General features: G+C 56.1%; 8 protein-coding genes across 8 annotated transcripts; 2 read left to right on the top strand and 6 right to left on the bottom strand.

Annotated features, from left to right (window-relative positions):
• Positions 1-174: 174 nt before the first annotated feature.
• On the top strand, positions 175-2,271 carry CH63R_01353 (Leucine rich repeat protein; the record flags this gene model as incomplete). The annotated part of the gene is made up of 1 exon (XM_018296328.1): positions 175-2,271. The coding sequence occupies one exon, from the start codon at positions 175-177 to the stop codon at positions 2,269-2,271; it is 2,097 nt and encodes a 698-aa protein (XP_018164690.1).
• A 970-nt stretch (positions 2,272-3,241) lies between these two features.
• Positions 3,242-5,366, top strand: CH63R_01352 (Histone acetyltransferase; the record flags this gene model as incomplete). The annotated part of the gene is made up of 2 exons (XM_018296327.1): positions 3,242-4,450; positions 4,551-5,366. The coding sequence occupies 2 exons, from the start codon at positions 3,242-3,244 to the stop codon at positions 5,364-5,366; spliced, it is 2,025 nt and encodes a 674-aa protein (XP_018164689.1).
• A 3,588-nt stretch (positions 5,367-8,954) lies between these two features.
• Positions 8,955-9,759, bottom strand: CH63R_01351 (ATP synthase subunit 9; the record flags this gene model as incomplete). The annotated part of the gene is made up of 3 exons (XM_018296326.1): positions 8,955-8,960; positions 9,026-9,354; positions 9,654-9,759. 3 exons carry the CDS (start codon positions 9,757-9,759, stop codon positions 8,955-8,957), a joined length of 441 nt encoding a protein of 146 aa, XP_018164688.1.
• Positions 9,760-13,960: 4,201 nt separating this feature from the next.
• Positions 13,961-14,497, bottom strand: CH63R_01350 (Heterokaryon incompatibility protein; the record flags this gene model as incomplete). The annotated part of the gene is made up of 1 exon (XM_018296325.1): positions 13,961-14,497. One exon carries the CDS (start codon positions 14,495-14,497, stop codon positions 13,961-13,963), a length of 537 nt encoding a protein of 178 aa, XP_018164687.1.
• Positions 14,498-14,680: 183 nt separating this feature from the next.
• CH63R_01349 (Heterokaryon incompatibility protein) lies at positions 14,681-14,866 on the bottom strand (the record flags this gene model as incomplete). Its single annotated transcript, XM_018296324.1, has 1 exon — positions 14,681-14,866. The coding sequence occupies one exon, from the start codon at positions 14,864-14,866 to the stop codon at positions 14,681-14,683; it is 186 nt and encodes a 61-aa protein (XP_018164686.1).
• A 1,043-nt stretch (positions 14,867-15,909) lies between these two features.
• On the bottom strand, positions 15,910-16,472 carry CH63R_01348 (Small secreted protein; the record flags this gene model as incomplete). Its single annotated transcript, XM_018296323.1, has 2 exons — positions 15,910-16,045; positions 16,162-16,472. 2 exons carry the CDS (start codon positions 16,470-16,472, stop codon positions 15,910-15,912), a joined length of 447 nt encoding a protein of 148 aa, XP_018164685.1.
• Positions 16,473-17,963: 1,491 nt separating this feature from the next.
• CH63R_01347 (Glycerate dehydrogenase) lies at positions 17,964-19,262 on the bottom strand (the record flags this gene model as incomplete). The annotated part of the gene is made up of 3 exons (XM_018296322.1): positions 17,964-18,686; positions 18,779-18,908; positions 19,006-19,262. 3 exons carry the CDS (start codon positions 19,260-19,262, stop codon positions 17,964-17,966), a joined length of 1,110 nt encoding a protein of 369 aa, XP_018164684.1.
• Positions 19,263-20,182: 920 nt separating this feature from the next.
• CH63R_01346 (3'-5' exonuclease) lies at positions 20,183-23,108 on the bottom strand (the record flags this gene model as incomplete). Its single annotated transcript, XM_018296321.1, has 5 exons — positions 20,183-21,746; positions 21,797-21,993; positions 22,037-22,370; positions 22,499-22,692; positions 22,746-23,108. 5 exons carry the CDS (start codon positions 23,106-23,108, stop codon positions 20,183-20,185), a joined length of 2,652 nt encoding a protein of 883 aa, XP_018164683.1.
• Between the last annotated feature and the right edge of the window lie 140 nt (positions 23,109-23,248).

Below are 23,248 nucleotides of genomic sequence, written 5' to 3'. Positions count from 1 at the left end.
CCATGCTCGTCTTCGAAAGCAAGTAGCATCATATAATCGGTCCATCACCTGTCGTAAGAGGGTTTTCAAGTCCAAAAGGAACAACCATCAAGTCGTCAGAGTGGTTCGCTTTCGATCGATATCTCAGCCAATATATACCTTGACACATCAGTCGCATCAAGCAACCTGATCAACATGGCCTCCGCCGTTACGATTTCACTTCCATCAACGCCACCGACATTGGGTGGGTTTGTTCCACGGCTCTCTAGTCTGACACAGACACCCGCCACCAGTATCACCAACTTGGCGGACAGCCATGGTGACGACACCGGAGTCGACTTGGACGAGGCAGTCCGCTTGGCTACCCTCTGCCGGCAGGCTTTCAACCTCCTTGACGTGCAGATGCTAGACTTCAACCACTCAAAAGCCTACACTGCCGATGAGATACTTGCTCTGCCCATGGACGTCCTCCGACTGCCGGATGAGCTGCATGGTCTCCCCCGCCGGAAATCTGCGCGATCTCATCTGGCTGTGGCCATTGCAACGCTGTTGTATCCCGCCACCCACGACAACGCCGTGTCACCCGTCATCCGGTACGAAGCTGCGCGGGTGAGACTGCGTGCGTGGGTCGCCCTGCAGCGGAAATACGACATCTTTGCCGCCACCAAACGGAACGGCCACAGCTTCCGCGGCTTGACTGGCGGCGCGGCGCCCGGCGTGCATGCGCCTGTCTGGGCTTCCCGCATCCTTGCTCAGGGTCCGTGGAACCCGGCCAGCTTCCCCGTCGCCCTAGCTGGCACGAAAGCCATCCCGATGCCCGTCGCCGTTGCCGATATCGCCGACTTGGCTCCCTTCTTCGACCACCTCGGGCAGGGTGGCACCCACGAGCTTGATGAGAAGTCGGCCGGTACTGCTCTCGACGGCGGCAAGGGCGAGCCTTACTACGGCATCAAGGCTGCCGAGTTTCCCAAAGGTGTCGTCTACGAGGACGGTCGCATGGATTTATGCAAAATGGTTGTTGGACGAGACCACATCGGCAACCTGATGGATAGCTTACGGCCGAATCCCTTTGTCCGGCACTTCCTTTTGGGCAATAACATCATTGGCCCGGTTGGAGCCCAGGAGATCGCTCGGTTCATCCGAAAGCTCCCCGACCGTATGGAAACTTGGTACCTGGCTGGCAATTGCATCGACGCCGCCAGCTTCAAGACCCTCGTCGATGCCCTGATCGAATCGGATGCAGTGACAAACGTCTGGCTGAAACGAAATCCACTGGGCCCCGTAGCCGCTGTAGATGTCTATCGCCTCATCACCGAGACAAAGAATATTCGCACGTTGGATCTCGACCAGACCGAGCTCGGTGACGCCGGTGTCGCAGAGCTGTTCCACTGTCTTACCATGTTCTCTCTTGCTGTTCCCGGCCGTAAGAAACTGCCCCTCCGCAACATCTACCTGAACGGCAACGGAATTTCGACCAAAGCTGCGTTGGCCATCGCCGCTTTTCTGGATTCGCCCGCCTGTGGCATTACCTCGCTCTACCTGTCATGCAACCCCTTGGGTGACGAGGGTGCGCAAGCTCTTGCTTCAGGCATCTGCCAGGCTCCCCAACTTTCTCGGCTGTCGCTACAGTCCACCGGCCTAACAACACCTGGCGCTGTTGACGTCTTCCGGGCTGTCAAATCACATCCCGGCATGCGCTTCTTGGACGTTGGCCAGGCGTATGCGACCGTTGACCTTGGTCAGGCGTGGAACTATATTGATAGTGCTGCCGTACCGTCGATATGCGAGCTCGTGACAACAAATCAGAACTTGGAGTACCTGAACCTAGGTCACTGCCCGATCACACCGCCAGAGCTGCGAAAGATTGACGCCGCTGTGCTGACAGGTTCCCTGCTGTACTACAGCGCGGAATCGATCCTTCCTGATCCGAAAGAGAAGTACCCAACATTCAACCCTTCGGCGGATCATATGATGCCAGAAATGCACTCATGGTCGGTGCCGACCAAAGATGACAAAGCCTTGAAGAAAGCTGTCAACAACCATCTTGAGGCAAATGTTAAGACCATATACGGCGACGGCATGAGCTATGCCAAGTTCCTTGACGAGGAGAAAAGATGGATCGTAAATGACAAGACTGACGTGCGCAAAATCGACTCGGTGTACCGCAACCGGGACGCTGGCCATGCTCGACGCAGACTGCAGGTCCTGGTCAAAGACTGGGAAGAGAACGACAACACGCTCGCCCGCGTAATGAATGCCAAGGGACCGTTCTCCACCACGCGAAAATACTGAAATGCTTTGATTGAGGTGATTCCTGGACAATGTCGTCTGAATACCTATGTCAGGGGGTACTTGGCGAGCGAGCGAGTCGAGCTCGGTTGGCACACGGTGGCATTTGCGAAACCCCCCACAAAGAAATCGGTATTATGGGTATCAAAAATTCCACCCACCTCAACGAAGTACAATCCACACAGGTCTATTAGTCTAGTTGGTTAGGACGTCGGATTCTGATCATACTCAGTCTCTTCCGTAGGCCCAGGTTCGAATCCTGGATGGACCTTCCTTTTGCTTGGTGTGGGAAACATGTGGGCAGCGCTATTCTGTGCTTTTTTGTCTGGATGAAAGAAGTGAGTGAAAGAGTGGAGGAAGGAAGGTGTGGTGTGTGTATGTAGGTAGTAGTTGTGCCCTTTTTCATTCTCGACGGTGTTTCAGTCATGCATATAGCGAGGGCTTCAAAAGAGGGACACTGGCTTATCGAGTCGATTTGGACACTGATGAGGTTTGTGCCCATCAAGGGATAAATGTAGATAGCCATAAGACAGACAGACGACACCTTATTCATTTGTGTAAGCATCAATCAACGGCATTGCTTGGGACACGAGACTCGATCAACAATCAACAGATCGCCAGTGAAACACACCAGATGCGCCCAAGACATTTGCCCATTCCAGCGCTGCAGGCTCGTGACTCGACCCGTTCTCATCTTTCTTTCTCCAAGACAAAATCGCAATCAAGACTAGAAGATTGTGTGTCCATTCCTCGTGGTTCCGTGCACACACACATACACACCATCCCGATCTACGAGTAGATCCCAGTCTTCGTTTACCCCTGCAGGGTCGCGATCCTCCCAAAGTTTAATTGATTCATCGCGCACGCGTGGGTCGGAACTCTCCCACCTCACACCTACTGGCTACCAGGGAAAACCTCCTGCTATATCCCTCCCCCCGAAATCACAACAGGCACCACCACGCATGCCCCGAGCATGGCGCCGGTGAAGCGCAAACGACCCCACGACGAACCCGAACCGCCTCCTCCCCCCACCGCCGCCGCTGCCGAGTCGATGACGCGTCGCGCAACGCGTCAAACTCCGATCCTGCCTCCTCCGATCCCGACCTCCACCGCCGCCTCTCAACCGCACTTGCAGCCCTTGCTCCCCGCCGCCGTCGCCGAGGAGAAGAACCCCGGCGGACATCGCCCCTCGAATTCAAGACCACAGCCGCCGACCAAATTCTCCGAGACCCCTATCCCTATACCGAAGCACCCGTCCTCTTTGACGGCGCATCCTTCACCACTTCAAAAACCGCTCGTTCAATCGACAAGCCAGCAGCCGTCGGTTCCTACGGTCCCGGATTCCCGCGTTGCAGCGCGTCAAAGACACGGAGGCGCAGCCGACTCTCCAACGATGGCGGCCAAGGAGGCAAAGGAAAACATGAGGCCCGTGACGCTCGTCGCGCCCAAGATCACATACCAAGCGCCGCAAACGCAACTCCACCGGACAGGCAGTCTCGTTCGACCTAGCCCTCCCACGGGCCAGCCGCCCATCACGCAGCACTTCCGACCCGTGTCAACGCGACCATATCACACCATCCCCATGACCGTCACTGCCGTGCCCGTCCCTGTGCCCCCCACGTCGTCATCGACACATTCGAAACCCGTCCAGCCCCCAGTAGCGGTGGCACCGCGGACGGTGGACAAGTCAGCCCCGCGGACGGACCGCAACATCGACAAGGTGATGCTCGGCAACATCTGCTTCCGTGCGTGGTATCCCTCATACTACGGCAAGGAAGTCCTCGGCGACGCCGCGGGCGCCAAGGGCGGTGCCGGCAGCAAGAACTCGCTGTCCCACGACCTCGCTGGCGGCACCAACAGCAACAGCGGGGGCGGTGGCGCAAAGAACAATCAGCGCAAGGGTGCCGACGCCCCCATGCTCGACAGGCTCTACGTGTGTCCCGTGTGCTTCAAGTACTCGAAGGAGCTGGTGGCGTGGTGGGGCCACGTCCGCGTGTGCGAACGCGCGGGGACGGTCCCGGGGAGGAAGGTCTACATTCACCCGCGCGGCAGGAGACTGGTGCGAAAGGAGATTGCGCGGACGACGGGGAAGAAGACGAACGTTGCGCCCAAGTATACCGAGGAGTACGTCACGGACGAGGGGGAGTGGAGTGTGTGGGAGGTTGATGGCGAGCAGGACGTGGTGAGTAGAAACCCCCCCTTTTTTATTTCATTCATTCATTCATTCGGTCATCCAATCACCTTCGGCAATAGAGAATGTCATACTGACGCAAGGACGACAGCTCTTCTGCCAAAACCTCTCGCTTTTCGCCAAGCTCTTCCTCGACAATAAATCCGTCTTCTTCGACGTTCGCGGCTTCAACTACTTCCTCCTCGTCTACACGCCGCCGCTGAAGCCCGACAGTCCGGACCCGCCGCCGCGCCCGCACATCGTCGGCTTCTTCTCCAAGGAGAAGATGTCGTGGGACAACAATAACCTCGCCTGCATCCTCGTGTTCCCACCGTGGCAGCGCAAAGGCCTCGGCGCGCTGCTGATGGGCGTGTCGTACGAGATCTCGCGGCGCGAGGGCGTGCTCGGCGGACCGGAAAAGCCCATCTCGGAGCTGGGCCGCAAGGGATACAAGCGGTTCTGGGGCGGCGAGGTCGCGAGGTGGCTGCTCGACTGTCCGACGAACGGGAGGGGTGGTGGAGGAGACACCGACCCGGCGTTGTTGGTCGATGTCGAGGACTGCAGCCGAGCGACGTGGATCACGTTGGAGGACTGTCTCGGCACCTTGCGGGAGATGGGGGTCGTAGTGGAGGCTGGCAAGGGGCCCGGGAAGCCTCGAACGAAGAACAAGAAGAGGAAGACGGGTGGCGATGGCGCGGAAGCAGAGGATGGGGAAGGAGATGAGGACGTGGAGATGGAGGGTGCAGGGCCTGAGTCCGAGCCCGAACCCGAGCTACGGCCGGACGTGCCGCGGGTCAGGGTTGACAAGGCGGCTGTCTGGGCTTGGGTTGCCGCGAACGGGGTCAGCCTGGAGAAGGTGTGCGATCCGGACGGTTTCGTGGAGGGGTATGCTATCAAGGAGCCGGACGCGGAAGAGGACGACGAGTGAAAGATACCCAATAGCAATTTCTAATATGAAAGCCATGATCCCCATCATAACGGTTGTGCTTTTGGGGGAGCTCTGAGGTGTCTAGCGAGTGGATGGTGATGCTGCACACAGCCTCTAGGCAGCGGGAAAGGCAGGACTGAGAAGCGGCTTCTTGGGGCCGAAATTGCCCTCCTCCCATCAATCCATCCCCATATACTGCTGGATTGGGCACACAAAAGCCACAGAACCATGTTCTTGTAGACAGCGTGTTTGACGAGACTAAACTAGTCGATATTCTCGAAGTGGCTGGCGTAACTAGAGGAAAGTGTATTCCTCACCTGGCGTTGCTCATGTCGCATGTGATAATTTCCGTGATGATGGGGTACCCATCTGTCTGTCTCCTTACTGCGTGCCGGCTGGCCCGCTAGTTTTCCTTCCCATCGTCCCACGGCTCGCCCTCTATACTTATATGCATCTCTCTCTATCTGTGCTGGAAAGATGTGTGTGATTTGCGATGTGCCGGACGGAGGGATGCCGAGCTGCACTTACCCAAAACGAATCTCACACGAAGCTTCTGATCCTGATGGCCGACCAGCCACGACTGTCTATGCATTGTCTCCTATCTATCCCCGGGGCCCACGGTAAGGGGAAACCTACGGCATGAGGGCGACTAGATAGGAAGAACATGTGTCATCGCGTAGTCTGCTTTGGCTTCTTCATTTGGGACTTGTATATCGGCATGGTCAGTTACTCGGGTACGGAGTGTCGAGGCTCACTTGGAGCTCCCCAAGTCTCGGCCGCCTACTATCTCGTCTACTCAGAAACGTCGTCATCCAGTAGGGGGGGCGGGATAGAGAAAAAAAAACATATCCCCGTCCAGCTCGAGTCATCGACTCATCCCATACATCTACATCCATAGCTTCTCGAGCGCCCACCCACCCCCCACGCGAACATGCCATCCCCAGCACAGCATCCACAGCACTAGCTGGCGAACTTGCGGGACTCGTTCCCCGTGGGGGGCGGGTCGAACATCCAGAGTGTCTTCCGTTTTGTTGTGGTCTGGGCGGGATGGCGTCGACAAGACCCGGTCCGTCCACGGCCTCTGTTCAACTCGAGTCTAACAAGCTGCTGGTCGTAGCTGGACGGGCCCCTGGAGGCCATGAACACCCACGGCGCCATCGGGCGTGACTCACGACGGAGCACGCCCATTTGCCCAACAACAAACACCAACAAACGCCGAGCAAACCATCCCGTTGGTGGCACCTGCAAGCCGCATGCTTCCCAAGTGATTTATGCCGTCGAAACAAACGAAATGTACCTACCCGTTCTAGAAGCCAAAGAACATGCCTTCCCCGCTGTCCCGAACTGGAAAAGGGTGGGGCCAGGGTTGGCTGTGCCTTCCGCCGTTACACTCGCCCACGCCCTCGGTTCGACTCTTTTTCTCCTCACCGAGGCATGGCCTGCCCAGGAATTTTGGGGGGTAAATCGAACGAGACTTGCGTGAGGGGAAACCCCAGGCCATTACCTGAGCCGTCGTCATAAAAGAGGAAGGGGAAAAAAACACTCCCTGGTTTGGGTGAAGAGGGGATTACTTAATCTTTTCAACGACATCCCATCCCATCGCAAAGTATCGTCAACGGCGAGCGCATCCCCGGATGAAGCCCCCGCGAACATCCGAACTACGTTACGCAGTTTGACACACTAAAGGAAGAGAAAACGGTGGACCAAAAGGGAAACCCTAGATACGGAGCAGCGAAAGCCATGATGCCATGTGGAGCCTCGCAATACCCGCCCACCCGACCGTCTCTTTCGCTCGTCTCGTCTTCGTCGGAGGACCCGCACATAGCTGATCCCAACAAGGGGGGGAGATGAGGTGCCTGCGATAGATAGCGAGGTGAGTCCGGCAGAAGAGAGTGTTATTATTTTATTTTATTTTATTTTATTCACTCATCAAAACGGTTTCGTTCGCGTACCCCCTCCCTCCCCCCTCGTCCGTCACCAAGTGGGCTCGATGGCGGACTCGTGTCGGAAAACCGAGGAGCGCGGCCAGTCTCAAGATCGAGATCCGAGCAGGAGAGAAGTTTGCTTCGTTCGACGTACTTGTCGATGCTCCAGTCAGGCCCATCGAACGCCTCCCCCCCGCGAAGTCTTACTCAAGGCCTTAGTTTCTTTTAGACAAATCTAGGGCTGCATTATCTTGTTTGATCTCGTCCCATGTTGTTGATTTTTGGTTTTCTTGGAAGGAAAAAAAAAAGCCCACCTCCATACAACCTTCCCTCCCCCCGCTTGCTTCGTTTGAGGAAGTGAGCACACATCAGTGCGGCAAAAACAAGACAAACAGAAAAGAAAAGAAAAACAAACCCAATTGCGATTTGGGGGGGGGGGGGGGTCTTTGGTTGTCGGCACGCACGACTCGATGCCAAGGTGTTCGACGATAAGGAGCGGAGCACGCACACACACCACACACACACGCTTTCGGAGACCGAGCTCAGTTCGGCAGTGGATTGGACAATTGGGCGACTGGGCCAAAGCCTGGTTAGGCTCCCGGCTACGGTCATGAGCTCAAGTGTGATTGAGGGAGGACAGATGGGCTCCTCCTCTTCCTTCTTCTCCAAGCGTCAAGATTGCTAGCGGTGTATGTCCAGCAGGGCCTTGCAGCCGACAAACCGCTGGCGTCGTGCGAAATATCCCCACTCATATAGCGTGGTCACGAGGCGAATCGCACACCCAGTGGTGAAGGGGGATGAGATGGCGTGGTGCTTCTTCGTGACGAGGGAGAACCCCATGGGGATCATGGCCTCCTCCCTGGACCTTCCCGCGGTCCAGAGGAGACGGACGGGAAGGCACACACCCGCAATAAGCTTCGCGAGGGTTCGAGCTCGCTCAATTCTCACCTCAGATTGGCCAATTCGCCTCGTTCGAGATCTCGCGGGGGGGGAAGGGAGCTTCAAGCTCGCAGTTCCAGAGTGGAGAAGAGAAACCATGTCGTGGACGACGGTGGCCTCGAGAGCAAATATCTCAATTCCTCACTCACCGCCATGCCTCCCCCGGTGGTTGGTTTTGACGGCCGTTTTGTTACGATTTATGCCAGACTGAGTGGTTTCGTGCTTGTTTCGATTTCGCGATTTAGTTGATTGCAAACTCATCCCGCGGCTCAGTCTGAATCACGGGCTCTGGTCACCATAAAGTTTTGATCATCATGAGTTTGAGGTTTGTAGTATTTTTACAGAAAAAAGTGTGTCAGGGCCAGGAGCCACGGGGGGTGGGAAAAAACAGGCCGAAGCAAGAAAGATCGAGGGGGTGTGTGCAAAACTTTTTCGCTCGTAAGAGTATTGCGAAGCCCGCGTCCGTCTGCCACGAGACCATTCTCCATCTATACAACACAGCCCAAAAAAAGCCGTGCGGTCTATGACCTCTATACTTCTAAATGCCCACCATGTTATCTATCCCGTCTATTAACTCATGGTCACTACGCAGTGTGGAGCATTGGCGACTCCATTGCGTAGCCATAGGCGAACCTGTCCCGAGGGGAAAAGACGCGGGAAGACGGCTCCGTCCGAAAGCTGTCCGCCTCGCGTCTCCCCAGCTCGCCAGCGCGAAGTAAATCGCTTACGTCTGTGATGAGTGTTAGCGTCGATGAGTCTTGATGACATATTGATGAGCGGGTGGTGATGACGTACGAACTTGGCCATGAGGGCAACCATGAGGTCGAAGAGACCGATGGCCTCGACGAAGGCGAAACCAAGAATGGCGTAGGAGAAGAGCTGGCCACGGAGGGCAGGGTTGCGGGCAACACCGTTGATGAGGGCAGCGAAGACCAGACCGATACCGATACCAGCACCGGTAAGACCGATGGCGGCGGAACCCATACCCAAGTTCTTGGAGACCTCGACCATAGCCTGGGCGATCTCAGAGGAGTAGGCGCGCTTGGCCTGGACCTGGGTGAAGACCTTGGACTGGACAGTGGTGGCCTGCTGGCGCTTGACGGCCTGGAGGGGGCTGGAGAAGCCTGGAAAATTTTCGATGTCAGAGCAGGTTCGTAATTACTCTCATGTTTGTGAAGCAGCTCCATCTCGACGGATGGGGAAGAATTAGGAAGGTGACGATATCGGGAGAGAGGGGGAAAAAATATTTTCGTCGACATCGGGATCGGTGCAGCGAGAGGCCAATTGGGTTGATGTGCTCATTTGGCTTCGTCGACGTCGAACTTTTTTTCTTTCTTCTCTTCTTTCTCTGATATCCCCTCCCTTTTCTTCCTCAATCCGTCGGGTCCGTCTTCTCTTTTTCTTTCGTTCGTTCAAGACTTACCAGTGATGGTGCGCTTGGGCATGGCAGAGACGCGCACCGCAGGGCGGGCGGCCTTGGTGGCCATCTGGGTGGCGAGTCTGGAAGCGAGGACGCGAGTGGAGGCCATTGTGACTGATGGGAGGGGAGATTGTGGGATAGACGGGTGATGGACTGGTAAGGAAGAAGATAGGAAAAGAGGACAGATTGGGATGGAGGTAGGTAAAGTGGAAGGAGGAAGGAGAAGAGAGAAAAAGCTCAAAAGCAGGTTCGGAAGGGAAAAGCTCTCGCTCAGGTGACGGGCAAGCTCGGTAGAGAGAGGGAGGGCAGGGGCCCGGGCAACGGGACGGCGGAAGTTGATCCAGATGGCTCGGCCGCCAGACCACGGTGGAACCGTCTTGAAGGAAGCCTCAGGCTTTCAGTTGTACAAGTAGAGTATTCACTTACGGCCAGTACCTGGAGATCGGATCAAACAGGAAAGAGACTTTGGTGAATACCGTTTGTTCATTCACTGGGGCACGCCTGTCCCGTTCGTCGACGCAGGAGAAAGACCGTCTGCTCGCTCGGTGGACCCGGCGCCGGGGTAGGATGCGATTCGCAATGCCAAACGGACGAGGCGTCCCAATCAGGGGCAAGACATGACTGGTCGTTGACATATCGTGGACCGGCCCATCCACCACTGGACAGTGACACAGAGACACAGAGGCCCCTCGCACCGATCTCGGGCATTGTCGGGAGGCTGGGCGGCGAAGGGGATCCCTGAGCAGAGAGTGGGAAGAGGGAAAAACTGGCGGATGAAGACTCGGCCGTGCCTGAGGCCCGAGGCAGGTCTGGCAGCTTGCGACCTGGCCTTGAAGTAAATACCCCCTCGGGTTAGGTACACGAATCATGAGAAGTGGGTTGCTGTATCAAGGCTAAGGCGAATCCGCAAGGTTGAGTCCGTTACAACCGGCTGATCGAGAACCGGAACGTGTTGAACGTGTTGAACGGTTTTTATTTATGGCAGCTCAGTCTCGGAGACGACGGGCGGGGGGCGCAATCGTTCCTTGTAACCACTGGGTTGCTGGAAATCTAGAGCATGCGGAAGCTCAAAGTTGAGCACTGTCGATACTCAGCCAGCCAGATTCACAGGCTCGACGGGAGTTCCCTGGAGAGAAAATTTTCTCAAAAAGGTTCCCTCAGGCACACAGCGCAATGTGAGGAAAAAAGAGACCAATGTCAGTCAGCTTTGATATCAAACCGGTCATGGCTTGCGGTGACCCCCACTCGGCACCGTCAAAAGCCCCCACTATGAGGCGCCCGGATCCAATCAGTTGCAGCGCAGCACTCGCACGTGGGTGGACCCGACAAAATAGTTCGGGAAAAAGTGAAAAATATGCCAGAAGCAAAGTGGACCACAATGACCGAGTTGGCAGACGGCCATCGTTGGCTTCCCAGAGATAAAAAGGGACGCGGTGAGACTGGAGGTTGTTTGAAGGGTCAATCGCGCTGTCGCTCTCGCGCTCTCTTTCTTCTCCCCGTTTTGTGGCTCGCCGGCGGTTTGCATTTCATAACCTACCTCCCCCCTATTATTCACAGCCGATTTTCTTTTCGTTTCTCACTTGTTTTCTCCTTATCAAACTTTTCTCCTTCGAATCGTCGGCGAAGTCGGGATGAAGTCAATCGAAGCACGCACGCATGCATGCCTTGGCCAACCTATTCCTGTCAGGGACGTTTGCCGGATGATGGCACACACACCCCCTACGCCACGCCCCTACTGCAGGTAGGCGAGTGTTACGTGAGATCCCGGCAGCAACCCAGAAACCTGGCTGGTGTGCACCCGTAGCGAGCGACTGCTGGCCCCTAGGTGTGAGAAAGTGTACAGGTAGTGCGCGCTGGTTTAGGCTGGTTCTGCCTGCCTGTTGACTACGGCGATCCATCGGCCAGTGCAATGGTTCTGCCAATGGGAGACGGCCTCGTTCCATTGAGCCGACGTCCGAGTATTCAGTGTCAGAGATGGCCGAGACGGGCTTGGGCGTGACTGCAACGCCGTAACCGTACCGGTTGGTAAGGGCCCATAAAAGGAGCATCTGCGAGATTGGTTCAGCGTCAAACACAAAATCTAGCGTTTGTCCCAGCTGTCGGTACAGAGCATGCGCGCTACGCACCTCGAAATGATGCGTGGGTCCGCCACGTCTCAGTTTCGGAACGCAAGTACCTTGTCGGTTGAGGTTTATCCGTGATGTACCTGAAGGCTGACCGCGAGTACCACGGCGGCCGGCCGGATGAGAAAGAAAATTTTGTTACCAGCCAAGCAACGGCTAGCGCAAGCCTTCTAGGAGAAGAAACGCCGAAGCACACACCGTGACACCGTTGGTGCTCACCATTTGCTCTGACTGCCGTAAACCGTGTCTCTCGGTGCATGCCTGAGGCTACAGAGCCTCAAAAATGACGCATTACTGTAGTCTATGTTCCTGTCAGCAGGGGGGGTGGGTGTTGAAGTCAATGGTTGAGACAAAGCTCCTTTTGCTTCCGATCCATGTGTCCGAGTCTGACATTCGAGTCCGATGAAGGGTACTACGAAAATAAGCAACCGACGGATGACTACCTCAACGATGTCAGTTGATGAATTCGGTGAGCTACGGGGCAAGACCAGTTGGCATCGATTGATTGATTGATTGATTGATTGATTGACTGCGTGTCGACAACGGTACGCCCGAAGCAATGTTGAGATGGAAATTGAGACGACGATTGGAGAGGAGAGGCTTCCGTCCTTCTAGTTCACGTCGTACCTACTAGCCTACGTTACCTACCCTTTGCGTCTCTTCCCTCGGCGTGTCCCTTCCTCATTGTTCCGGGCCCAAGCTCGTCCTTTCCTTTTTTCCCTTTCCCAATTTCTTTCTCCGGCGGGTTCTCCCATGATTCCTTTCTTCCCTTCCATGTCTCTTGCCGTTCCAGGCGCACTCTGACCGCTGTTGGCATGTCGTCGCCTTAGGCTCATGCTTATTCCGCGGTGGCTGCATCATCAACCGAAACACCCGACAGCCGCCCAGCCTCGATGAGCGGGCAGGAACGGAATTGACTGAGACGCCACATGCCTAAAAGGGTTCGCAACACTGCAAAGTGCAACCACACCGCATCTGCCACATTGGCACACACGCCAACTCCCGGAAGCAACCACGGAAATAAGCACCGAGCGCGACAGGAGCTGCAGGCGATCCCGAAAAAGGAGAGCAGTGGCAGGGGCAGTGGCAGTCACTGGAGGGAAAAGAAAGAAAACCAACCCTTCCGGAAATGGATTGTCCGAATGCTTGCACGTTGGAAAGGCTCCCAGCAATTCAATCCGACATCCCTTGCAGAGCCCAGACCTTGTCCTCCCAGCCATTTGGATCCCACCGAGACAGAGTCAGCGATCACCGACATTGTGACAAACCTAGCTGTTTGCGACACAACACGGACACGGAGAGCAGAAGCTCACCTCGCATATTTGGCTCTTCCTCAAATTGGTCGGCCCCTTCCAGTTCAACCCCCAGGCACCATCGCATCACCCACCCAACGGTCCCCTTTGCGACTGTCAACGCCCGAACCCAATAAACATCCAGACGGCTCACGCATCCCGTTCGTCCCGTTCGAGACGAAAACAGGGAGAAAGAGGAATAATACTTTTCGTCATCTCGGTTGGCGTCAACGACGGTCCAGAGCTCTGCGCCTGGCTCAAGCTCCTTTCCCGAATCGAGTCTCGGCCCTATCACCGCGACGCCCCCGACTCCCTTTCGCGCTTTCGCGTCCGTTAACCTCCCGATAACTTCCGCTGCACTACACTCTCTTCATTCCACCGCCATCGAACACCATCTCACGAATCCAGGGTATCAAAACGTTTTATTATAGGGCAGTCCTAAGACTCCTATCCCCCGCAGCTGCATGCCGCTCCTCTGGTCATGTCTCCAACGGACAACATCTACACCGAGAACAGGATCGGTGCTGTGTCTTCACATCACTAAACAAGGTCAATATGGGACAGTCTTCCATATGCCTTGGTGAGTAAACCCATCCATGTGCAACAGCTCATCTGCTCGAACATCGCCACAGCCCAAATCCCGGCCGCATAGGGCTTATTTGCTGAAACGGCCAGTGTTATGCCGCCCGTCGCGCCCAACATGAGCCCACGTACCGGATGGTGCGTCTACATAGATTTCCACGCTGCCCACTTTGTGAATGGAGAAATCGTGGTACTTGCCGGTCTGGGAGAAGACAGACGTCCGAGATACCAGCACCGTGGTCCGCGAGGTTGTTTCGCCGGCCGGTTAGGCGTGTTGAAGATGAACTTGTCCCGGAGGCAGCTCTTACCTCCTCTAGCATCCAACGCCGGTACGGTCACTGCCTGACCTGGCTGGGGGCATGATGATGGTTGCTTTATACCCAGTGTGCTCGTCGATTATGCCGCTGAGCATTCCCAATCTGAATACGCGAAATCTCAAGAATCCAGCGACCAGGCTGACGTTCACTGGGAGGCCGGCAGGGTACATACCAAGCGTTGACTCGCGATGCATCTCTGCAAGCACCAGCCACCGCCGCAGGAACGGTGTATCCATCCAGTCCGGTGCCCATGAAGGGTTTGAGTCGCTCGTGACTTGCCGTGCCGCGTCATATCCTATGCCGGATCGACTAACGTCGAAAGCCCTCCTAAGCAAACACGGGTAACCCCAATCTGTATAGCCCGTCACAGTGCCATCGTTTTCGGCGCAGGACATGAGTCTGAACACGGCGAAGGCCTCGTCTCTTGAAACCGTCGTATGGCTGTGCAGTGCCATGTCGGCGAGATGAAGCAAGTCGCTTGAGTGACGGTACGCTGGCACCCGGAAGTACAGAACTGGCGGCAACCGAGGCATGGTCGGCAGCATTTGATTCGTGTCTGCGATGATGAACAAACCCAACGCTGTTGGCCGGTAAACTCACGCCTTGAACCACGCATGGTATGGAATAGCCTCCACATATTAGCGTTGCGCTCCTGGCCAACGCAACTTTTTGGAAAATTCACGCCCGCGAGAAACACCGCCGTTCGATCAGTGTCTTCAACGCCGGCTGCAGCGGTAGCTGGGGCACCTCGAGATCAGGGGTATCTTAAAGGAATCGGAAGGTACCTCTTCCTGGACCGGTCTTCCGACGTAGACGAGGACACGATGCGCCCGGGAGTAGATCTGCGGCATCAGCCACACTGGGTGGCCCCTCTCCTCGATGTCCTGCTGGTTCATACACATGGCGTCGGCCTAGATAACCTTCGCAGCCCTTTGGCTTCTAACATAATAATGGCCATATATGAAAATCTGCACGCAAGCAAGCCCGAATATATCTCAACGGGCCACAGCCACAAGTCTTGGGTCTTCACGCAGAGGGACTTGACAATGGTGGGGAAGTGAAATATTTACTGAACCACTTATAGTTTCTTGCGACTTTTGGTGATAAACGTGGTTGCTGATGTGCGCGGAACGTAGACCGGCTGAGTTGGCTTTGAGAACTTACAGCCGGCGAGCGGTCTTGCGATTCAGGACGCCAGCGCATGGGCTGTGGCTGCAATTGGCAACCTCTTCCACTTGGCAATTGGATTGTTAGTCAATTCAATGACTTAAAGACCATGAACATAGATTTGGACGCAGTGTGGCGGTACTAGTATTGAACTATAATCCCCCTTTCTAAAGTTGATCGCCATCCGGCCAAGTCTTTTCGTGTAAGCTTCTAGCAACACGCGGATGCCAAACCCATTGCCAGTCCAACAGGTAGCACGATAATGATGCCATTAGACCAAAATTGAAAATTTCCTCTTCATCATTACTTCGGGCAAACAATAAATACAACAAAGGTCTCTTTTGAGAGCAGTCAACTGCAGTAGTTCTTATGTGTAAGACTGGCTGTTCACAAGCCTTGAGATCAACAACACCAAAATGTTAATTGGCTACTATCAAGAAAAAATGACATGAAGCAAAGAATTCGGCTTATTGAATTCTGCGCCGAATAGAAATTCATATCGAAGACCTTGTTCCCAAATGATTGGCCTCACTTTGAGCCCGATGTAGCGAAGGTGACGAGAAACGAGGTCGTTTTCCCGCTGTTCTGTTCCAGTATAGGACCACATCCCATATCACTTGATGTTTCCTTCCTTTTTTCCCCTTCTCCTCCTTCTTCTTATTTATACCAAAATTTTCGGTTGTATTCATGCCGAAACATAGTCGTCGTGCAGGGCGAGGCCTATGGACGCTCCCGACATGCCACTCGTGGCCTTGCCTAGGGCCAGTACGACGTTGCCTTACTTACAGCTGTCGCTGCCGGGAACGAAAGTGCCGTCAGAGTTCTCGCAACCGCACTCGCCCGTGTTGGGGTCCTTAATGCAACCGGTGCCGACGCCGCTCTCCTCGCCGGTGCCGCTGACACACGACGACGACCTCGGTTAGCCTCTAGTTTTTTCCCCCATTCATTCTTCTGTAACCTAGGGGGGAAAACAAAACACCAGACACCGAAACGAGAAAGACCAGAAGCCTGTGTCAGTCGTTCAACTCACCTCCAGAAAAAGGTCCAGCAGTCCTCGTCAGCTACCATCTCGGTGGGCGCGTCGCAGGTGTAGGCGGAGCAGGTGCCGTAGGGGTAGCCGTTGTTGCCGTCGTACTGGTGGTCGGTCTCGAAGACGGCAAAGGTCTGGGTCTTGCCGGTGCGCGTGTTGTGGGAGCACTCGGCGGCCTGGATGGCCTTGGAGACCTTTGTGGCGCTGCAGGCGTAGGACGAGGGGCATTTACCCTTGGTGTTGGAGGTGGCCGGGTCGAGAGTCGCGGCCACGAGGGCGGGGGCGAGGAGGAAGAGGGCCGAGAGCTGCATCTTGGAAGCGCTTGTTTGTGCGTGATGAGGAGTTGGTGATTGGCGAGGAAGAAGAAACAAGTAGAGCGAACGTTGAAGGGCGTGTTTGGTAACGAGTGTAAGAGTCCAGCCCAAGAAGATACAGAATCGAATATGATGTTTGTTGTTAGCAGCGGACGGAAGGCCAAGAAAAGGGCGTTGGAACCATATCATATATCAAAGTGAACTCATCACATCCCTGGATTTGTTTCCTTTCTCCATAATGGTCGTGGACAAGCGGCTGTCCAACGCAAATTGCTTCTGGGGCGCGTGTTTCGAACAGACGATGATTACGAGCGTCTAGACCCCCCTACGTCGTCTCCTTGGGACCCCTGAGACGGCATTCTCGTCCCGACCGAGGGAAATACAGTACTTTCGTCTGTATTTGTAAGTTCTAGACCATCTATCTTCTGACTTCATGTATCTTGTATATCCATAATCAGCGGCTTGTTCGGCCTCCTGGACTCTGACGTTTCACTCTGAGCTCCAACCCATGAATTCTGTCGGCATCTCCACAATCTACATTTCCCGTGGTGGATCCCGCGGCACTGCCTTGGCAGCTTGAACTCCACCCACATCCCGCCTGTTGCGTGTGATTTTTGTTGGAATCAACACGAGCAAGATATTAGACGAACAATGACATCGGACAAGGGAGTGGATGAAGCATCGATCCCACGCATCTTACACTGCGGTGAAGCCAATTCAGCGTTGTAGTCATAAAAAGACAAGCCGAAAGACGCTGACGTCCCGACACCGTCCGCCAGGGGCCCGGGAGATTAAAGGCGATCAGTGGGGATGGGGGCTTCCCGCGCCCTGCGCCATGCATCTTCCGCAGGCGAGGGTTTCCGTTGGAGTTACAACGAGAGACGCGGAGCCACTTCGAAATGAACTGAATAGGGGAAGACGATAGTTGTGTTCAGTGCTTTGGGATGGACGGGAATGTGTCTTGACAAAGACGCAGACCACGAAGCAGTGGCTCGATGGCTTGTACCTGCCATGGGGCCTCTTGAGTGTATGAGGGCCTGGTGTTTTCAAGCAGTAGGATCCTTCGGACGACTCTTGGAAGAGAGACTATGCTGCGAGAGAAGCTCCTCCCTCTACTGTACCGGTCACTGTTCATGACCGCCGGTGAACGCCGGGCGAAGCTCTCGTTGAAGCAAAGCCCCGAGTGAATCGCAACTGTAAACTCAAGGGCTCCGTCAAGATACTTGTTTTCCATAGTGGCCGAAAGAAGCCAACTCCTCGGCCAAATGCAGCAGGTGTTTGTCGTATCTGGACACTTAAATGTCGCAAAGTGTGGGGGATGTTGCAGTAGCCGCGCATGCCAACATTGCACGGGGTTCCTCTGTGAAGAGAGTGTCCATCCTAGTTTTTGGTGGCCTTGTCTACATCATCTTCTTGGCACGTAGGCGTCCTCTCATCTATGCTGACTCTGAACCATCCACGCTACCTACACACGCATCCACCTACCCTTCACCGCATATCGAGCACAAAGTTGCCCTCCTTCTCCCCCCTCACGAACGCCCTCACGTTCTCCCCGACGACCCTCCGGATGTTCACCCTCGTCTGGTCCGCGCACCATGCCAGGTGCGGCGTAAGCGTGAGGTTGACACCGCGCGCCCCCTCGCCCAGAAGCACGCTGTCGGCGGCGCTGCCCGCCGGCTCGACCTCGAAGACGTCCGTCGCCGCACCAGCGATCCTCCCCTCCTGCAGCGCCGAGAGCAGTGCCGCCTCGTCGACGGTACCGCCGCGGCCGACGTTGACGAGGACGGCGTCGGGCCGCAGCGTCTCGAGTTCGCGGGCGGCGACGAGGTTCCGCGTGTCGGGTGTCAGCGGCACGACGAGGAAGATGACCGTGGCGCGCCGGAGGACCTCGGCGAACGGGGTGCGGGGGTCGCTGCTGGACTGCGTCGCGGAGGCGGATGCGGTAGAGGGAGGGGAGAGCTCGGCGTCCTTGCGGGCTGCGACGAGGACCTCCATGCCGAGCGCGCGGCACAACTTGGCGACACGCTGCCCGATGGGCCCGTAGCCGATGACGCCAACGACCTCGTTGCCGCAGGTGTGCGGCGGGCGACCCTCGGCGTCGAGAAGGAGCGAGGACATGCTCCCCTTCGCGCGCCAGGGGTTCGGGCGCGTGTCGTCGTGGTCCATCATTGTGTTGTGCAGCGTGACAAGGCGCCTGCGGGTGGAGAAGTACTGGACATGCCGCCCATTAGCATTCCCGGTCTTTCTCTTTCGGGCGGTGTTTGGAGTCCATTAGAGAGAAAAAGAGGCGGGGAAGGGCTCACCAGGGCGAGGGCGTGCTCGGATACGGCTTCGACGGTGGCGTTGGGCGAGTGCATGACGGTGATCCCCCGCCGCCTACACTCATCCAGATCGACGTGATCCGTCCCCGTCGAGTCGGTGATGACGCATTTCCTACATGAGGACACTGGTAGTCAGCCGGTGCCCGTCTCATCTCATACGCCCATCGGCCCCGAAGTACACGAGACGGCACTCCACCCGAGAGACTCACAGATACGGCGCATCCCCGAGCGTCTCGGCGTTGATCGGCACCGTCGTCGTGATGAGCACGCTTGCGGGCCAGGCCCTCGCCGCCGCGACGCCGCGCTGCGAGGGCCGCGTGTACTCGTACCCGATGACCTCGTGCGTCAGGGTGCCCATGTCGACGTCCGGGAGCGGGACGTGGATCGTCTCGAGCTTGACGACGACGTGGTGCGTCGGCGACGGGAGCCGCGCCGGCTTCTTGACCTCCGTCGCGGGGTCGGCCATGGTAGTAATACCGATTACGGGCTCCTTCGATGGACTTTCAAGCAAATTCGAGTCTTGAAAAATTGGTGAGCTGGATGAGTAAGGGTTACACAGGATGAGATGACGGAAACGAACCCAAATTACTTCGTCGATGAGGGACGGCTCTGCGGATGAATCTAGTGAGGGGCAAGCTCGGCTTATTAGGGAATGAGGGCTTGAATCACCCTCAACTCATCAAGGTCAAGGCGTCTCGGAATGTTACAAGCATGTAAGCGACAGACAACTCGCCTTGATTCTCCACTTCTTAGAAACACCACAAACTAGTTATGGAAGACGTTTGATAATCGAAGAGGAGCCTCAGGGGAGACGCCGGCATGTTGCATCGCTGACGTTTTTACCGCAACGGCCTTAGCGCTCACGGAGCTCCGCAACATCACGGCGAGATCGGCACTAGAAAGGCGGCGGCGCACTGCATGTAGTCGCTTACTTACCCCACACTGTCTGCCGGAGGGCGCAGTGCGGAACCGATTTTTGACATCTTCCTCCTCATCTTGCCGCGTCAGAGTTTGGCAACTTGAACGTGGGAGGAGGGGGGACACGCGGCAGAAATCACTTCTCACATCAGCCTGTGGGATGTATGAAGGGGTATTCCGCATTCTATTCCGCACTTCTTGGTACATCTGACACTTCAATTCTCCTCCAAACACCCAAGAACTCGTCCCCCCTCTTTGACAGCTTCACGACCAAGACACACATACACGATGACGGCATATTCTCTGTTTTGTAACAATCCGGGTTATGCCTATAACCCATCTATCGACCATTGACCCAAAGGCTGGCGGTCGGTCGGTCGGTCGGCAGTAATGCTAATTATCCCTCCACGGCCACTGCTTCATACACCAGTACAGCACACATCCCACAAAAGACGGCCGCCAGACGCCTCATTTCTTGAACGTGGCGCTCCTCTCTCCTCTCGGGGGCACTGCCTTCCTCGCACCCTTGAGTGGGTCGTTGCCCGTCTTCGAGTACGGATCGAACGTCGGCTTGACGTGCGCCTTGCCGCGGTTGCCCGTCCGGTTTGCGTGGAGCACTGACGTCGCCTTGCTGTAGTCGAACGTCTCCTCCTCTTCGTCGTTGTCACTCGAGTCCGTGGCGGCAGCCTCCTCCTCGGCCTTCTTGGCCTCCTTCGCGGCCTTCTTTGCAGCCTTCTTCGCCTTCTTCGCCGCCTCCTTGACCTCCTTTTCGGTTTCCTTCTTGACCTTTTCTGCCTTCTTGGCCTTCTTGCGTTCGGCCCTGGTCTTGCGGTTGTCGAGCGCTGATCGGTATCTCTCCAGTTTCTCCTGCTTTTCTGCAGCGATGCCCTGAGCCTCCTCCAGCTGCGTGGCACTGGCCCGCTCCTTGGTCAGGCGCTCGACCTCAGCCTGGGCCTTTTCTAATTCCTCCGTGTAGCGTGTGATCTTGTCGGCCCTTTTTGACGCCACCTTTGCCTTGCGCTCGCTGGCGCTGAGCTTGCCCTTCTTGCCCGATTTCTTCTCCGACTCTGGCCTCTCCAAGACTATGTCGATGGAGCCCTCGTCCGAGTCCGATTCGTCACTGCCATCGGAAGCGTCCTCCACCGGGGCCTTTCTCTTGGTGCCTGTCTTTAGGGTGAATTCCTCCTCCGGCTCAGGCGCCTCGGGTTGAACAGCAGCAGCAGCAGCAGCGGCCGCCGCCTCAGCTTCGGTCTCGATGCCTCCCTCCATGGCTACGTCCTCCTGAGCAGATACCTCGACAGTTTTCGCATCCTGCACAAACTTTTGCCACGGGAGCATGACGTACTCGCCGAGGCCGTTGGCCGCAGAAGACACCGCTTCCCAGGCTGAGCTCAGGGGCATGCCACCGAACAGCTGAGACTGCGCCAGCTGGACGGGCTCCAGGGCAGCATCAACAGCATCCTCGCTTGCGACTTCCGCCAAAGGCTTGGCCGCAACCTTGGGAAGTTCTGACTTGAAGAAGTCAAGCAGCCGCGGCTCGTTGACACCCCGTTCCCTCGCTTCTTGGTAGCGTTTCCATATTTCCGTCACGTTCCGCTTTGCGAGGAAGGCATGATTCGGGATGAGAGCGTGGAGGGCTTTCGCGTCGGGAGGCATGTGTTTTGCGATGTCGCCAATGATGCCATTGGGCAGGACGAACGGAGTGCTCTCGTCTTCTCTCCGGGCCACCTCGTCTCGCCAGGCCCAGATAGCCCTGTAAACAGCAAATTGCTGGCCTGAGAAGGGCATTGGGTGCTTGAGGAGGGTGTTGTACCAGCCCTTGCTGCCCTTTCCGGTCTTAGGATTGAATGTTTCACCTCCGTACCGGCTCAAGGAAAGAGTCTTGGATTTTTGGAGGGCCGCCTCAATATAGTCGCTGCCGGGGTTGCCACGGTCCGACTTCATTACGAGCTCATTGCGCATCTTGTCGTAAATGTAAAGGAGGTAATGCGTGTCGGAACGGGCGTAGTAGAGCATTTCCTCGGACAGGGGACTGTTCATCGTTAGATACAAGCAACTTGTCCATCACCGGCGATTACTTACCGCACTCTCCAGTCGGCCAACTGGTACTTCTTGTCGGCGTCAAAGTTGACAAACTTCTTGAGCAAAAAGGCCAGGCTCTTTTGCGGGTAGTGCAGCACCTCGCATGCCATGCCCGTGTCGAAGAGACCGTTCACGTATAGTCCGAGATCGCGTTGCAGCCATACCATGTCCATGAATGCGCCGTGGAAGACCTGCTTCTGTTAGATATGCCGAGAGAGGATTACAAGGGGATGTGCGGACCTTGACGATGCTAGGATCGGCAAAGACTTCGTTGAGCACCTCAAGCTGGCCTCTCCAAGGCTTCAAAGTATCGACGATCCAGTCCTTTTCCCTCGTGCTGATCTGCATGAGAGAAGTAAGTCCGACGTAAGTCCTGAAATCGTGATGTTCCAAGTCGACGGCGATTTCCTTCGCCTTCTTCAAGTCCTTCAACATGTCCAACACGCCCTCGTAGGTATCGACGAAGGTGGCTTCGGTGGTTTCGACAGGTTGCCAGGGGATCGGCTCGGCTTGCTCGTAGACTCTGTTGGGGTATTTCGCCTCGATGATCTCGGTTTCATAGGGATGCTTGTACCTATATCTTTCGTCAGTATGATCGATCGACATAACGCTTCCTCTCTCTTCTGCGCGACTCGTATGCATATTGCTGGGATCCATGGGGCCGAGGGAAGACGAGTGACTGGACAAGGGGGCAAGTCGTACTGAACGAAGCCATCTTCCGTTTCGACGGTTACCAGGCTCTCCTCGAGTGGGACCTTGGCGTGGGGCTTCTTGGTGATTACGGGCTTCCACAGGGCATTGTTGTCGACCAACTGAGCAAAATGGAGCTGAGGTTTCGTGATGTTCGCACTGCGGACAACGGTCCCGGTTGTTTTGGGCTTTTTGGCCTGAGGAGCCTACACAGAGTCAGCAGACGATGCATTTCGTGCGAGAACGGGGGTGCACTGACGGCATCGGCAGCGGGCGCATCCTTCCGCTTCAGAGCTCCGGTGTATTCGTCGATGGAAGTGTCGGCCTTCTCAAGGACGGAATCGACAATGTCGACGATGCTCCGCCATCGCATGTCAATGTCGTCGGTGTCTTCGAGATCGGGCGCATTGAGGCCGCATACGTCGGCGGCGGACTTGAGAAGGGTTGTCGACAGCTCAAGGATGCGGGTGGTTTTGGCGTCGAGGTCCTCGCCGACGCTGGGATCGACAGCGCGCAGGAAGGGCAGATCCTGGGCGGAAACGCGATTGACCGACTTGACGGTGGCGACGAGCGCAGCCTCGACATTGTCCTGGAGGGACTTGAAGTCCTGGGGGGACGTCATGGTTTCGGCACAGCGGGTTGGGGGTCTGGTGGAGGCTGTCGCGATATCGCCGTGAAGTTTGACGCTCGAACAAAAATTATGCCTGCCTGCGAAAGGGTCCCCCCCCCGGGTGATAAGATAGTAGATATGTCTTATCGATA

The sequence above is a fragment of the Colletotrichum higginsianum genome, chromosome 1 (assembly GCF_001672515.1).
Source record: "Colletotrichum higginsianum IMI 349063 chromosome 1, whole genome shotgun sequence".
Classification (NCBI taxonomy): domain Eukaryota; kingdom Fungi; phylum Ascomycota; class Sordariomycetes; order Glomerellales; family Glomerellaceae; genus Colletotrichum; species Colletotrichum higginsianum.
Note: the sequence above shows the minus strand (reverse complement) of the source record. Positions and strands in the feature narration are given on the sequence as shown.